The 16793-nt window shown below is 39.4% G+C and overlaps 1 protein-coding gene across 1 annotated transcript; it reads right to left on the reverse strand.

The window, feature by feature from the left end:
- Positions 1-83: 83 nt before the first annotated feature.
- ABCG5 (ATP-binding cassette, sub-family G (WHITE), member 5) lies at positions 84-16721 on the reverse strand. Its single transcript, XM_010286065.1, has 13 exons — positions 16600-16721; positions 15834-15955; positions 15243-15379; positions 14923-15021; positions 13818-13950; positions 12122-12261; positions 10862-10991; positions 7987-8200; positions 7518-7723; positions 6506-6644; positions 3230-3415; positions 1452-1570; positions 84-274 (listed from the first exon to the last, which is right to left on the reverse strand). Exons 1-13 carry the CDS (start codon positions 16719-16721, stop codon positions 84-86), a joined length of 1938 nt encoding a protein of 645 aa, XP_010284367.1.
- Between the last annotated feature and the right edge of the window lie 72 nt (positions 16722-16793).

Consider the following 16793-nt stretch of genomic DNA (forward strand, 5'->3'; position numbering starts at 1 on the left):
CTATCTAAAATGCAACAATTTAAGCCTTCAACCATAATAAAGTTAAAATTGTAGTATTAGACATTGTTAGAACTGCTACTTTTTTATTGCCTGCCAATAAGTCTGTCTCTTATTTTGAAGCTTAGAATTGCTGTAATGGCAAGTCCTGGTAGAAAAGCATAGAGTATTAGGAAATCGATTGTGAACCGCGACAATGCACCAGGAAAGTTTTTTTCAATGAACTGATTGCCATGAGAGAAAATACACGCAGCATTAGTTGCAGTGGAACTGTTGGCTTCACCTGTCAAAAGAAAAAATTAATTTCTTCAGTAGGTGAATCAGTAAAATTGAAACTCAGGCTTCAGTACCTAGCTCATACATTTCCTCTACCTAGCCCTAACATTATTTTAATGATGAACTATACACACAGCAGGATTTCTTATCATTTTGGAATAAGAACAGACAAGCCATATGCTTCTGAAATTAATCTATGCCATATTTTTTGAAGGCAATAACAAAGGGTCACTAGGAGCTTTCGCTTTTGTTCATGCCAAACAAAAGAAAATTTACAGCTTTGCAGACACATTATCTGGAGGGGCCTCAAGAAGCAAGTTGCCCAATGTAGTAGACTTATAGTGTTCATATTTGTTGAGTGCTTCCTAAATTCAAGAAAGAGAGACTGTTGGAAGGGCACATCAGCTGTTTGTTATTACTACCAAAGTCATGGATTCATTTTCTAACAGTTGCCATCTATGCTCTTGTAATAAAGAGGGACAGGAGAGCTTAATGGATGAAGAATATATAGCCAGGTGTCTGTGCTTCTCTCCAATGCTAAAAGCCCAAAATAGGGCAGGTCCAAAGCTGTAAGCTTTACCCCCATTGATGGATGTTAGCTACTAACCCTGCCAGCCTGATTGATTCTAATGTTTTGCCAGTTCTCTTGCTTACAACCAGCGAAGCACAGCCTGACAGATCCAGGCTGCTCAGTATATGCCATGGCAACACATCTGAACCCAAGCCTTGCTAGTATGAGAGGAAACATCTGGTCAGGTGTTACCTGTCAGTGCTCCCTGCATTCATGTTTGATCTTATATTGTGCAGTTCTATTGATCTTCTATTTGTGTAACACTGCTCCAATAAGCACATAACAGGCCACAAAGTTTACCTTGCCAAATGCCCCCAAAGCAGGGGGATAAAAAAACACGTGAAGAAGAGAAAGATGAAAAACTGAAAGAATGAGAAACGGTTGGGGAAAAAAAGTCAAGCTTTTCTCTAGCTTGCCGATATGGTCTTTACTAAATAATAAGCTTTTTTTAACAGCTCACAAGTTGTCTTTATCTTATCAGGATACTTTTAATGTCTGTAGAAGGAAAATAAGCATCAACATCTCATTAAAGTTATTTACAATGGACTTAAAGGCTGCTTTTTGGTTTTTGGTTGGGGGGTGGTTTTGTTTTGGGGTTTTTTTGAACACTTACCACATGTGAAGTTTAAGCCATAAAATTCATTTACTATAAGAACTTCGCTGCTGTATTTTTGAAAGGTAAGATAACTGAGTATTTTAAAAGGTGTCGGCATTTCTTCAATGGTCCTTAAAGAAACAGAGAAGTTAAATTTGCTTTTGCTACACTCCAAGAGCCAGTTCAGCCCCAAATTAAAACAAGGTTTCATCTTTGTATGCCTGTTACTGAAATGGTTCTTGGCTGTACCTGTAGGGTTTTCAAACAAAGGCCATTTTAGTGCTAAATGAAGACACAACCATGAAGGCTGTCTCTGACTTTGGTACAGTGTCATAACATTCAGCCCTGACTTGTTTATGGACAGTCACAAATAATTCCATTAAGTTGTTTGCTATTCACATTGCAGTGATAAACTGAACATGACAAGACCCAATATAAACCTTAGTTGCAAAACTATGTTGCTTCCAAAGTAAGAAACCATCACCCACTCTATCTTTAAAACCAAAAATGACTGAATATCAAGTCACCAGAACAATAATAAAAATACAAAAATGAAACAAAGATGAATGAGAGGAGAAACAGAGTATGAAAATTTTGACATAATATTATTCAACAAGACTGGGCAATTTCTGCACCTAAAGTACTGCAAGACTTTATAATTAAACACATCAACAGAAAAAAAGCAGCAACCCAAGTCTCAATTCTATTTTTAATATTCTTCATTGCCTCTGAAATTTAATCATCAAAGACATTCACAATATTAATTAGCAATGTCTCTACTGTAAAATAAGGTTAGAAACCTCTCTAATACTTTTGAAAAGTTATCATTAAGGTATTAGGCTACTGTAGCTGGAATAACTGTCTTGTCCCTATAAACATACATCTTCCTGGAATTAGGCAGGGAACCAAATTAATTACATATGAACTTATTTTTATTTGATAAGCAAGTATTAGCCAAGATCCACTTTGAAGAGACAAAGCATCGGCTTTGTGAAGACTCTTATGCTTTTATTGAGGGCAATTTGACATCTTTTGTTAGGCTTACTTCATTTGCATTGGAAAGATTTCAGGTGAGCATATCATATTTTCTCAACATCAAGAAAACTTTTTTTGATGATAATTTATTACAATATGTTTCTCAAAAAATAGTAATTTCAGTATCAACAAATATCAAAGTTCATGCAGTTACAATGCAAAACCATTTATTTGTAAAGTAATAGAGCAAGTGGATCAGAATTTTCCTGCATATTTACTGAACTACTTTATTATTTTTATGTAATTCAGTCTGCCCAGGTAAAATGTGTGAAAAATTCAGTGACTAAACTGGAAATTAACACAGATAAGGTAGTTCAGAACAACTTTTTTTAAAAGCCCTCATTCCTAGTATTTAATACCTGATAAGGTCCAGCAGTTACTAAAAGTTGTAAGATTATTATTTTTTTGGTAGAATCCTCAAATGAGGACAGCATTTCATATGATAATATCAGCATAAGTAAAATAATTCAGATGAGCTGAGAGATATTAATTGCTCAGTTTTATCTTCAATTTATTTGCAAAACGTGAAAAAAATTAATATCTTTGTTGATATCTAAAGTAATTGTCTTTTTTGTGCATTTAGCATGAGGTCTGACACGATTAGGTAGTTCTACCTCTGAAGGATAACAGCTGCACTTTCTCTGCGTTGCTACCTGTGCATTACTGTGCTTCAGCAATACAGACTGTTCATGAAACTCTTCTGTAGGCAGATTATTTTAACATTAACACCATAATGAAATAAAACTTTTTCCTACCTTACTAGTCCAGTTCCCACTATCACACCTGCTGAATTAAGCAGCACCACTCCACTTTGGACTGTATTTGGGTTTTGAACCACACCAAGTATAACAAGAGTTAGGAGTTCACCAATGATATGAGATGCTAAGACAACGGCAAAGAAAATTCCAAATCTGGAAGCATCAGGATACAACCCTGCAGTCCTGTACAAAAATGAGCAAAAGAACATTTAAAAAACAGTATTTTGGCACTAAACTTCGAACATAGCTTTTATTTTTGTTTTTATTTAGTTTTTGCAATTACTCATTAAGTGAACTGTTTATGTCAACCATTAGTATGTTGTTTGGAGCCTTAACATAAAGGACATTCACTTAATTTTGTGACATAAGTGCATTAGATTTTCTCCATCTAGGTTAAAGAGGGTTATGAAAAGATGTAATTGTAGCAGAAATCTGTGTTGTTTCAAGATAACCACCGTGACTTTTACAATCCCTTAAACTAACATCCTCCTCCTTTTACAGTGTATGCAGTGGGAGTTATTTATGTAAATCACATATTTAAAGAACATCTTTATGCAGATAATCAACAGATGGAATTTTGCACTTCCGATAGTGTGCAGGCAAATATAAAAATGGATCGACCAATTGAATTCACCACCCACGTAATTCATCCAAACACCATTTCCTCCATACCCTGGCACTCTTTAATACAACACACTGTTCCCAGTTTTTCCCTAGCTCACCTAAGGAAAAAAAATCTCCTCCCAACCTGTACTAAAGATAGAAAAGTTAAGAGAGGCCAGCAATTGCTTGGCAAACTTAATTCAGCTTTATAGTGTATACGACGGGGACAAAACCTTTTATTACATAGTGACATATTACTCTCTTTCCAAAATACCTCATACCAACATTGCCTCACGCCAGGTATAGACTGTGTGCTTTGCTTAGCTAACAAGCAGCTATTCAACACCTTGGTTTCTTTTTCATTCCCCAATGCAAGGCCCTTTATCTTTTGTTTAATCCATCATGTTCGAACATGGTCTTAAAATAGAAGTACTAATTTTCTTACAGGTTTCCTGTAGCATTTTTTGCATGTAATACCAAAATAATCTCTATTATAAATAGATGGCTGAACACTGACTCTTCAAGTATTTCAATGAGCTAGCAGTTATTTAGCAACCTTTAATCACAGATTGGTGCAGAAGAAACAGCCCTCCGAAGTCCTAGCATGAAAGTATCACCCTCTCTGAAGTGCTCTATTACTTTACACAGAGCTATGTAGATACAGACTAGTAAATCTGGGGTAGGAATAGAAGGAGAAGAAAGCCTAAAAGATAAGACAAAAAACAACTCAGAAGAAAGAATATTGCAACAATAGAATGGTAGGATAATATAAACTGTTAGAAAATTTCCCAGAGGTATCTCTAGCCAGGAAAATCTGCATAAATGGAGTACATTTACTTGATTGCAAAAGTGGCTGTATTTGGTTTTGGCCAGAGCTTCCTCGGTTCTGATCAGGTACAAGTTCGGGTCTGTCTGACCCTACAACCACAAACTCTGAGACAAGTGGCTTGTAAGAACGTATCAGAGGCTATCAAAGCCTCTCCAAAAGTTAGTCCATCCAGGAAAGCATAGTACTGCACAAATACAATCTTCAAAATTTCAGAGAGAAACTGCTTGCCCTAAGAGGTCTAAGGGCACTATGAAATCACTCTGACACATCACTGATGGCTTCCAAACAACCACAAGATAGCAAAGATATCAGGAAGCTAATATCTGTAAATATTATCCATTAACCAGAACCACATCTTTATTGTTGATTGTGTTTGAAGCTGCCAAAGCACAAGGGCAAAGTCTCTGCCCATACAAATTATGGAGTGTGCGTGACAAACAGTGGCTCATGATCTTCAGGAGCTCCACAAACCTTCCGTCATTGAGCCTGAAAACATGCTTTCCAAATGGCTGCCTTCTTGGCAACCAGCTCACTAGTGGGCAGCAATGGAAGGGCTCTGGGGAGCACCGCGCATCCCCTAAACGCTTGAAGGGAGGAGGAGTAATTTCTGTTTGTATGTGGAAAAGGACTTCTCCGGGAGCACTGTCTGAAGCAGGCAGCAGTGACAGCTGGCAGAAATAAAAGCCCAGGTAGCTAAGTGGACAAAGAGAAAGATGGCTTTGCTGGAGCAAAACTTTAGTGTGCTACAACCACTCTTTTCATAATGAGGAAACAAAAAAACCCAGAAAAAATCTGAAGGACAGAAACTGGTCCTTATTACATTGCTATTAGCTTATGCCAGTAGCCGTGGACTCTATTAAATTCAGAATAAACAAGTGGAAGGCAGGAGTTCAATGGAACAGAAATGAAGAGCAGACCTATGTGATAGATAAGGCAATGAACAGCTGATGTATTTCATCACCCCATTCTGAGGTAGTACTTCACTATGATGTGAAGAAATGAATGTACTGGGGGGGAAAAGCAAGGTTTAAAACCAAACCCTTTATCCCACTATCAGAAATCCACTTCTGTGTCTTTCTCTGAGTAGTGCAAGAGAAGGGACAAGGTCTCATCACTTTCATGTGCTGTAGCTAAACCCCAAACATCCCAGGAAATAAAAACTGTCACATAACCTACTGTTGTCTTCCTCGCTTCCCCTCCCCTTGCACTTATTTCCTATTTTTCTAAAAGTAATGTAAAATAACACTTCCAAGTTTTGGTATGACACAAGAATGATAAATGCCTCAGGCCCATAAGAACTTCTGAAGTTACCTAGACAACTGATTTTTCCAGTCTTACTCACTCATTCATAGAATCACAGAATAGTTTGGGTTGGAAGGGACCTTCAAAGGTCACCTAGTCCAACCCCCCAGCAATGAGCAGGGACATCTGCAACTAGATGAGGTTGCTCAGAGCCCAGTCCAACCTAACCTTGTTTTAACCTTACTTTTTTTTTTTTTGTTGTGTGTGTGTGCGCCCATGCACGCACATGCAAAGTTTGACCTACCAGAAATAAAAAGCCTTCCTGCAGTGCTCAACAGGTCTGTGGCAAGACTGGTACGTTCTTAAGTGCCACTCAAGTCCCTGATCTTATTTAGCAACTCTTATTAGAAACCTGCACCTAGTCTTAGCACTGCCTGAAAGAGAAGGGCTAAAAGTGTGTCATCTTTCCTTAAGCTTTCTCTGTAATCATTCTGAGAGACGATAGCAGGAAGCCATGCCAGGAGGCCTGTTGCTGACATCGGAATTGAAATTGATAACAAAAAGAAAACAACAATCCAATAGATGGTACAAGTGCTTACCAGTATATGAAAGCGCTGAAAATTGCCACGCTGATGACACTGAAGGGCAGGAAATGGACTATATAAGCTAAAAGCATTTGCCACTTCTTATACAAGCCATCTTTACTTTCTTGGTCACTGATAGCACGTAGAGGTGGGACTGGATTAAATGTATAAGAAATAAATTAAATCACTATTGAATGAAGAGACCAAGACTTGTTGCTAGCAAAAATGACCTGAAGCACAGAGACAACTTTGAGAATATATCAAAATTATTCTGTATAAACCAGCCTGATCACTTTTTCCCCCACTATAAATGCAAAACATGCTCTCTGCAGGTTACAAAAGTTGGTATGCTTAATGAAAGAGGCCTAACTAGGCAGCATGCAGGACAGCCTTCTATTTTTGCAGATACATATTAAAGACATGAAAAAACTGCCATCACTGGATAATTTCCTCAGGTGACGACAAGCAGCATATGTTCCCTACATGAGTAGAACAGTTTTTAGGGCTGTAAACAGAAACTACTGTTGGTCTTAGTATGGCAGCTGTAAGAGAAAAATGTTATCATCACATCATACTCTTAAACCTAATTATCATTAATTGCTGTCAAAGCTGTTTTGTACTTCCATCCTTTCCACATCTTTGATTTTGATCCCACTTAAGATGTTAACTACAGACCCAGACTGTGTCCTGCCTATATAATGCTATCTGCAGGCAAGTGAAGGGCTCTTGCACAGTTCAGAATAAAGCCTGCATACGCAGGCCACCTGCAGAGGGGAGAGGCAGGGATCAGGGCATTTGCCTTCATTAAGTGCAGTGAACCTGGAGCCCTTCTGATGTGCTAATCTTTTTCTGTGGTGTGAAGCTTCCTGTTGCTTCGTCTTTGAATTTCACACTTCTCTATCAGCTCTGACATTACCTAAAACTGTTAAGATCCTTTAAATGACTATCTTCAAAAAAGCCTTTTTCCTATTGACAAAATAGTGGCATCAATACCTGCTGCTGCACGTAATACAGGACAGAAACTCACAAAGGGCAACAGCATTGAGCATCCCTGTGTAGGGAGGGGCACTCACGCACTGGTAGACAAGCCCCACACGGTCCTGCACTGCTCCTTTTACCAAGTCATTTCTTAGTCTGAGAAGGAAGAATGCTACAAACAAGGCAAACAACAGGTTCTGGAGGAGACGCATGGTGATGCCCATCTTATCTCTGGAGAAGTTTCTTGTTGTCCTCCTGATAATGAAACAAAATAGTAACAATATACTTGTTAGCTATGACTGACCACATGTTGGTAGGGTATTTATCGCTGAACAGATCTTAGACACGCAATGTCCCCAAAGAGATAATATTAAAAAAAAGACAGTGACAAGTACAGTGGTAGACCAAAAAAACAAGAAAGTGCATTTACATATATGGGGCAAAACCCCAAGAGATTAGTGGATAAGGAAAAAAAAAATTTTTTTTCTTTAAAAAAGAAAGAGAAGAAAAAGTCTTACCTTAAAAGAATCCATGATTTGTAAAAGGCACTGGGTGAGTCTTTGTTTTTGAATGGTATTGGTGGCAGCTCTTTCATACGCTTTGTTTTTTCAATGGCTGCCAGTACTTCGCTAAAGATCTCCGAGTTTTTGTAGGCTGATACAATTACCTGAACCCTACTGTAGGTTTCGCATTCACGTTCCTTGCTTCGGGTGTCCACAGACGTCAAATCCACTGTAAATTTACAAAGTGTTTACTATATGTACAATCATTTTCCTTTCTTACCTCTTCCCCCCTGTGCAACTAACCTTTCCTTGTCTCTCTCCTAAAATCTGCAAAGAAGAAAAGGTCCATTGAAAGTATTCAAGGTTTCTTCTACTCCTCCGTTCAATTAGAAGCAGCATGAATGAATAACTGCGCAGCCACAATAGATCTCTGTGTTTTGTGGCCTCTGTAGGACCCTGAAGTTTGAGCCCTCTATCTGGAAATGCAAGGACTGAATGGTGTGCTGGTCAGACCTTCAGCGTTCTCCTTGCACAGCACAGAGCTGCGCCACTGGTGAAACACTACTGCTGCCAAGAGTAAGACAGAGCACCAGCTGAGGATGAACATTGATGAGGATGAAGAGACAGCTTTCTGGTCATGTATTTGTTCGGTTTTTCAGGAAAATCCTCACACAGAGCTCTCCGATTCCCCCCTGTCCTCTGCCTGCTCCTCCATAACCATAGAGCTTCATTTTTCAGTTAGTCTGAGCTCATGCTGCAGGGACACTGCTCTTCTCTACTTGAGCTGTTAATGCGTTGTTGCTCTGGATTTCACCTATCTCCTCCTCAGACATGCAGGCCAAATTCCCCTAGCAGGCACAGCCCAAGCTGAAGAAAATATTACTTACTGCTGTGGAACTTATGAAAGGTAAATGCTTCACAGAGTTAATGTTCCTTTCTAATAAATCCACTTATATCTATTCCTGACACCAGGAATTCTTTTATTGGCAGATGGGAACTTTGTGTGTGCTGTTTGTAACAAGCCATAAGGATTCAGCAACAATGCTAAAACGCCTTAGAAATTTCCCTTTTTCCTAATAGCAATTAATTCAATGAGGTTTCAAAAACCAGACTGTTGCTCTCAGGAATAGCTGAGATTTTTACAGATTTTTATATTACTTTTCTACATCTGATAAGACATCTTTATCAGTTAGTTATTTTTAAGGTTTGTGTCATCCTTAGATTTCAGTTTTATAGTATTATGCTCAACTTCAAATACCAATTGAACAAGAGATAAGGAGCCCTTGTCCAAGATTCTTAATTTGTCCTCAAAATCTGAATTAAACTTATGAATACTTCCCTGGTGTTCTGAAAGCTGTAATTCAGCAGAATTCTCTTTAATGGTAAACATCCAAAATGAAGTCTTCACTTATGTAAATATGAACATCCAAAATGCAGACACACTTTTTAAAACTTAGCCAGTGTGACTTGCTGGAAGTCACACAGGAAATAAATGGCAACCAGGTGCTTTTTAAAAAAAAATAAATTACAACACTGACTAGTCACTAGACTAAATAGCTAACTCCTACCATCCATTTGTACTTTTTTTAATAAACACAATACATGACATTTCAATAAGATAATCCACACCCAAGATATAGGGATCTATTTTCCTCTGCTGTTGGTGTAAATGATATCAGAATCTGTCCCTTCATTCACATCATTAAATCACACAAAAAATATAAACTACCAATTTTCCAAAGACTAAATATTCTGATGATTTTTAGCTCTAAACGGTATCTTTTCCTTTTCTTGTCACATTCAAAGGTTGACATTTGAAGAATGCAATACTCTCTTTACCAAGCTTTTTTAAAAGTGGGCCTAAATCTCAAATCATCTATGCTTTTCAAGACTATTCAAATTCATGAAGGTAAAATTATCCTCACTGTCACACCAGTGTTTTCATCTTCATCCCATTCCAGCTTCATGTCAAGAACCATCCTCTCTTCTCGCTGAGTTTAGGGTGCCATCTAGACAATAGAAAAATACTGCCTCCTCTGAATGTGCCATATTTCTGAATACAGCTTTTTGGATTGGTCAAATTCCCTAGTTAATGCTCAGCTAGTAGCATCAGAAATCAACCTACACACTAGATTAAAAAAGATAGTTAAATAGACACACACATATGTATGTACATACATACACACACAAACACATACACATGTTTTTCAAACATGTATCTGCATGCATCGGGTACATAGATGCCCTGCAGTAAAATTAAAGCTCATTTCCAAAAATCTCATGCTTACACTTTTTTTCATCCTGAATTGCTAAAACAGTACTCTTCACCTTTTGCCAACAGCTTGCTACTATCATCTCCTGAAGCATCTGTATGTTCTGCTCCAGTAGCTCGCCCTGGTGTCAGCAACTCCTCAAACTTTTGGAAGCCTAAAACTTAGTATCTCTGGAAATTGATGCCTCGGTCATCCCATATTTATTCTACATCCTTCCCTCTGGGCAATGACTGTCTTCAGTTGCTTGGCATCATGGAGTCCATAAGAGCATGGGACTCTCCACAGTTTTGGCATCAAATTGTTTCTCCAGCGTCCCACAGACAGCCATAGGGAGATGCCATCAGGAATCCACAGGTCATGAAGTTCAGATTCCTTTTTTATTGGTAGTTTACTCCTTTCTACTGTGTTTCGGATCTACTGGAAACTTTTGCTGTTTTATGGACTCAGTGGAGGTTACATGGGCCCAGCTCTTGCTCTTCTCTGAGCTGAGACTAATTACAAAGTTGGGGAAGAATTAAAACACATTTCTATCTCTGGAAAAACTTTAATTTGGGGAAGAAAACTTGTTTATTTAAAGGAAACTCATATTTTTACCAAAACAACTTAGACAAACTTACCATAGAAGTCAAAAGGATTTGATTGTTCAGGACAAGAATAGCCACAGTCACTAAAAAATGTCATCATTTCCATAGGGTTCCCACAGAAAACCATTTCTCCAAAGCTCATGATGGCTATTTTGTCAAATAACTGTGGGGAGAAAATTAATATATTAGCAATACATACCAAGAAGCAGCACATGAATTCTTGAGTACAGCTACTGTTCTGATAATAAAAATGCTTTGACAGGAAAAATAGTTTTGACACATTCAAACTTCCTTAGTTCATTTCTATCAAAGGAAGTTTGTCCTTTCTATCGCACCTCTTGGTGGTTATGCAAGATGAAACATTTGTAAGCTCTTAAAACTGGTGGTTCTCAAAACTGTCAGTGCCAGCAGCATGCAGGGTAATCCACAAACAGAAATGGGAGCTGTGGACTTCTGACTTCACTTCTCTAATGCACTTTCACTTACTGACTGATCTCCTTTGGTGTTTAATAGCCCCAAATTGTTGGGAAGATTATCTTGAAGTGCTTAACGACTTTAACAGCACTGCTTTTCAGGCGAACATTTGCCAGGGCAGTGTTCCCACCAGCTATGATCAATCCATATTCCCAAGGCACCAGGACAGCTTTCAGTCCAGAAAACCACTGTCACTCCCCTCTGGCTTCAAGACCACTTACACTCAATTCAGTCAGCCAGGGAAGAGGTGCCTTGCATTCACGTGGGTGGTGGACGTGTCAAAAGAGCAAAGTGCAAAATAGTAACAGGAAGGGAGAAATGTTCTGCCCAGCACAAGCCCTGCAAGGCAGGCCTGCCCCACCACATGACCAAGGTGTACCCACATCACTTGACACAAGGAGGAAAAAAACTTTTTTTTTTTTTTTTCCCCATTTCAAATCATGGCTTTATCTGTCTCAAGTTGCAAGTGTTACTGAAATAAGACTATGTAAAGGTAAATAAAGTGCTAGTTTTTACAGTGCCTGCACACATGGGGCATTTACACAGCTTCTCCCAGTGTTTTTGATTTGAGTAGCTGCATAACACAAAGGTTAGGCACACAGTCAGGTGTGTACTATTTTCACAGGGCAGTACCTGTCCCAAAGTGCCCTGTGACTGGCAGAAGGCCAGGGCTAGTTCAAGACAAGCCTTGGGAGGGGGGCAGGGAAAGAAGAGAGCCTTTGAAGGCAACTATACTGGATCTTATACTTTTATCCTGAAAAGGACTTAGGTACTAAAAAGCCTTGTAAAAAAAGCAAATAGCGAGTAGATATCATTTACCCTGAAGAGTTCTGAGCGAGGCTGATGAATTGTAATAATCACAATCCTGTCTCTGCGTGCAAGCTCTGAGAGCAGCGAGACAATCTGGTTTGCAGTCAGGCAGTCCAGTCCTGTTGTTGGTTCATCAAGTAGCATGACCTCTGTGAAATGACAAGAACTAGCATTAAAACTCAGGTAAATAGGGAGCAAATGTTATAGCTTCTACCTTTGAAGCTAGTTTGGCAAGTAGCATAGAATTTACTTTACACGTGAAGTTCCACGTGTAAAGCAGAGTATGCACAGATATTGCCACGATGTGATCTTTCAGTTTTAGTTAGCTTCAGTGGTTCAGTTTCAATCACTAGGAATAAGGACATAAAAAGCTACTGCAGGATCAGAGCATAATCATCTTTTTCTAAGTTCAGGTGAAATGTGACAATTACCACAGTAGTTTTGATGTATATATATGCTTCTAAGAACAATAATGACAAATTTTAGTATGCATACAAATGTAAATATAACTGACATAATTAGCTAGACATTGTAATCTGAATTAAATCTATATATACAAACAGAATTTGTTATGAACAAATTAAGTTATGTTAAAATACAGCATATATAACTCCACAGATATGAGAGGTAGGGGTTTTTTACTGCATTTTCTTCATGATTTAATTGCACAGGGAAGGGTCAAAGTTACAGTCAAATCCATTATTTTTACATATATGAGACACAGAAGAGGGCAGGCCAACCTTGATCGGGATTAAGGAGGAGAGCTTTCTCTATAGGTTTATCTACACAGAATTACTATAGTGTTTACTATCAAGTTTAGCGAACTTACTGAGCAATAACTACACCCAGTGAACTCTCCAGGAGTCAACAGTAGCACACAGCACCTGTGATATACCTCACTTTGCTATTTAAATGCTTTTTCCTGCCTGGTGTGCAGTCCTAGCACATCTCTACCGCTATGAGGACTCCAGAATCCAGTAAACGCATGCTATACATTCACTACATAGTTTCTTAAAGGTGCTAGAATCTTATCTCAAAACTGACAAAATTTACAGTGCTGTTTCCCATGGCTAATCCTTCTTGTTACCCTGCTTTGATTTTCATTCATCGGATTTTTTTTCTTTACAGTAAATCTATGACCACACATAGAAGTGTGGTATTCATCCACATCTGGTTTCTTATCACAGGCAATGCAAAATGAGGGCTATTATACTTCTAAGCATTTACTCTGTTTTGTTTGTGTCTTTTCCAAATGAGCTAATCTCATGTGCTGACTACCTTTTTGACTCTGGAACACACATGGCTCTCACACATGCATGGCTGAACAGCAGCTACTGCACTACAAGGCTCAATGCTTCCATATATATGGCCCCAATGCGCTCAAAAAACTATAAATCTCTGTGCCACAACCAACGTTTCATACATAGAAAGGGTGAGCCCAGAAAGACTTAAAATTGAAACACACAAGTCTAAACCTATGCTCAGTTCCTAAGATTTTAAAATTATCTACTTTCCAAGATCAACTAATAGACTAATGGCAGACCTGAGTTATGGCTCATCCTTTTCTGTCATTACTAGACTAGCTTTTGCTGAATTACAGTATATAAAAGCTTTTTTATTTTGAAGTGGCTTATGGGGGTCCATGGTGCGAGCGCAAAGTGACACTGCTTTGTTTTATTTTGAAAATCCATGCAGTGGTACTTACTGGGATCTTGTAATAGCTGGGCTGCAATTGAAACACGACGCCTCTCACCCCCAGAAATTCCTACAAAAATACGGCTTCCAATTATTTTGTCAGCAATGTGGCTGAGACTCAGCTCAGCCATAACAGCATCTACCTAAAAAATAATTACAATTTTAGAAAGACTAAACACAGTCCAGCTCAGGTACCTGTATGCAAAATGAAAAAATGAAAGATGAAAAAGACATAATTTTAAGGTATGGCTTTCCCAATATGCTGCTTGCGTCCATTCTAGTTGGAAGCTATCTGGCCTCATTTCTATTTTTTTTAATATTATTTCAATTATTATTTTTTAAATTTTATTTTCATTTATTCTGAAATAAGTTGCACTTTATCTTCAGTTAACATTAAAAGATGAAGAGTTTAGAGGTGGGACTAAAAGTTAAGGTATGAAGCATAATGTGTTGATAGCAGAAAGGCACATCAATTCTGAGCAAGCAGAAAATACTGAGTGGAAGATAGGTGAAGAGAGGAGACAGAGGGCAAGAGCCTTTGGTCAGGAATATCCAATCTTTACAGAGGCCAAAGAGGCCAAAAAACAGGGGCCAAAAAACATCCTTTAATAGACCTGAAACACACCTACTTTATCAAGAGAGTAGCTTGTAGGGGGTTTATTTGACCAGTGCTTTTCAGAGCTGTTCTGGTTAGTGAGAAACAACCTACAGGAGCCAGAGTAGTGTCAAAGTCACCTCTGCTGTCCATGAGACTTGCCAGCACACATGGCCCTAAACACCCCAGAGAACTGGGTTACCCAGCTGGGAAAGGGGAGCTGAGCTCAATACCAATGGCAGCATCTCCTGCAGCAATAACTGCTGCAGCTTTGGGCGGGAGAGTTTTGTCCCAGTATAATGGCGATTCCCTGGGGCGTCAGCACAAGCCCCTTGCAGAGGTGGGGAGCACCCGAGAGCTTGTCCCCTACTCCTCAGCAGAAGGATTGCTCCCCATTAGCAGAATGAGATTTACAAAACCTTATAAATGTAAAACACAGCCATGGATGGAAAGTGCTACTGGTGAAAGCATTACATGACATCATGTCTGCCTTTCTGGTAGAAGATGATAGAATACAGACCTTCTTTTTGATGAAGTCATTGGAGCATTTCTGAAGAGTTAGTAAAGCAGTGTAGGTCAGAGACTCTTGTATCGTAAGGAAGCTTAACAAAGTGTCACTCTGGGGAAAAAAAAGATGAAGAGGAAGAGCAGTTTGTCCTGTAGCCATTAGATCTTGCCCCTGCTTGCACAACTTTCATTCATTCATACAATTTATTAACTGCTTTGTATCAATTTACTTATAAAATCACAGTCAGATTACATTAATCAATTATACCAGAAACTTAACTTTACTTTACATGAGAGGAAGCACAATGCACAAAAATAAACACAGAAATCAACCTGTGGCACGTAAGAGAAGCAATCTCTAAACTGTTCCTTTTTCAGCTGACGCCCGTTCACATACACGTCTCCAAAGAAGTTGTTGTTATGTCCCAGTCTCCCTGATATTGCATCCAGAAGTGTTGTTTTCCCAGATCCTTTCAAACAAAATAAATTAATCACATGATGAGATGAATTTTATGAATTCAAGAGTGGCTGCCTCACTTGAATGGAGACGTATGAAAAGAAGAAAGGTGTTTTTTTTCCTCAAAGCCATTAAAGTAATAGGTCCTGAAAGCACAGCTAGTTAGGGGGAAGTAATGGGAAACATAGAACGTGTGTATCTTAGCATATAATTCATACAAATTCACAGTTCATCGTAAAACGTTTTGGTTTAGAAGTAACCTTAACTTTTATTGAAGTTATTAATTGTTAGTTAGATGACAGAGGATGGAACTCTGAAAACCAAGCACCACATATTTACAAAGCAGGGGTTAAAAACAGCTGCAATTTCATTATTTAAAACACAGACCTCAGTCGCATTCATATCACTGTGGAAGTCATTGGTATTAACTATGATCTTATTTCTTTTAAAGTACTGGAACAACTTACCAGAATTTCCTAAAATTCCCATAATCTGGCCACTCTCTACGTGAAATGAAACATCCTTAAGTATTTGCCGGGTCCATTTTTTATGATATAAAGAAACATTCCACCACGGGCCAACATGTTCTCTTGGAAAACAAACATGAAAAATGGTGAAATAGAGAAGATTTTAAAATTTTGTGTAAAGCAAGTGAGTTGTTTACAGCTGCTTGCATGTGGGATGGGAGCCTGCAAAGATTTTAAAATGTCAGGGGAAAAAAATTCCCTCCTCGCCCCCCAGGCTTTAACTTTTTAACTTCAGTGTTATCCGGAAGGCAAAATGAAGTCTGAACAGATTTTTCAGAATGGCTGCTAGGAGGCTTTCGGACTACAACTGAAAGGGAAACTCGAATTAAGGCTTTATTTGTTGACTGTGTTCGCCAGCCATGAATCCACCTGACCATTTTCTTAGGGCCTCAGGTTATCCTTCTGGCAGCAGTAAGAAAGGCAGTGGGAAAGGGCACAATCTTTGGAAATCTTCTCTAAAGCACCTCCTTCAGAGACACATGAAGGAGATCTGATGAACCCTCCAGAGGAGGGACTGGCTCTGCCTCCCTCAAGCCAGGTACTCTACCTCTGTGGCGGGCGGCCCAGCACCATGAGGCAACATCCCTCCTTCTTCACCGGGCCGATGCCAAAATCGGAGCCCACTGGTCCCAGCCCCTCTCCCCTCGGTCGCTGGGGCCAGAGCAGCTGGGGCAGGGGGTCACTATGCCGCCCCCCCCAGCCCTACCTGACGGTGTAGGAGACGCCCCGGACACTGACGCTGTCAGAGCGCTGTGCCGCGGCCTTCGCCTCGCCTGTCTGCCCAGCGCGGCCGCTCATCTCCAGGGCGGGAGACCCTCTGCCCGACATCCTCCGGTGCTCGGGCCCCGCAGGCTCCCTCCCTCACGCTGCTGGCCAGGTGCCCGACGCTGCCACCATGTC

The sequence above is a fragment of the Phaethon lepturus genome, unplaced genomic scaffold (genome assembly GCF_000687285.1).
Source record: "Phaethon lepturus isolate BGI_N335 unplaced genomic scaffold, ASM68728v1 scaffold32624, whole genome shotgun sequence".
NCBI classification, from domain to species: domain Eukaryota; kingdom Metazoa; phylum Chordata; class Aves; order Phaethontiformes; family Phaethontidae; genus Phaethon; species Phaethon lepturus.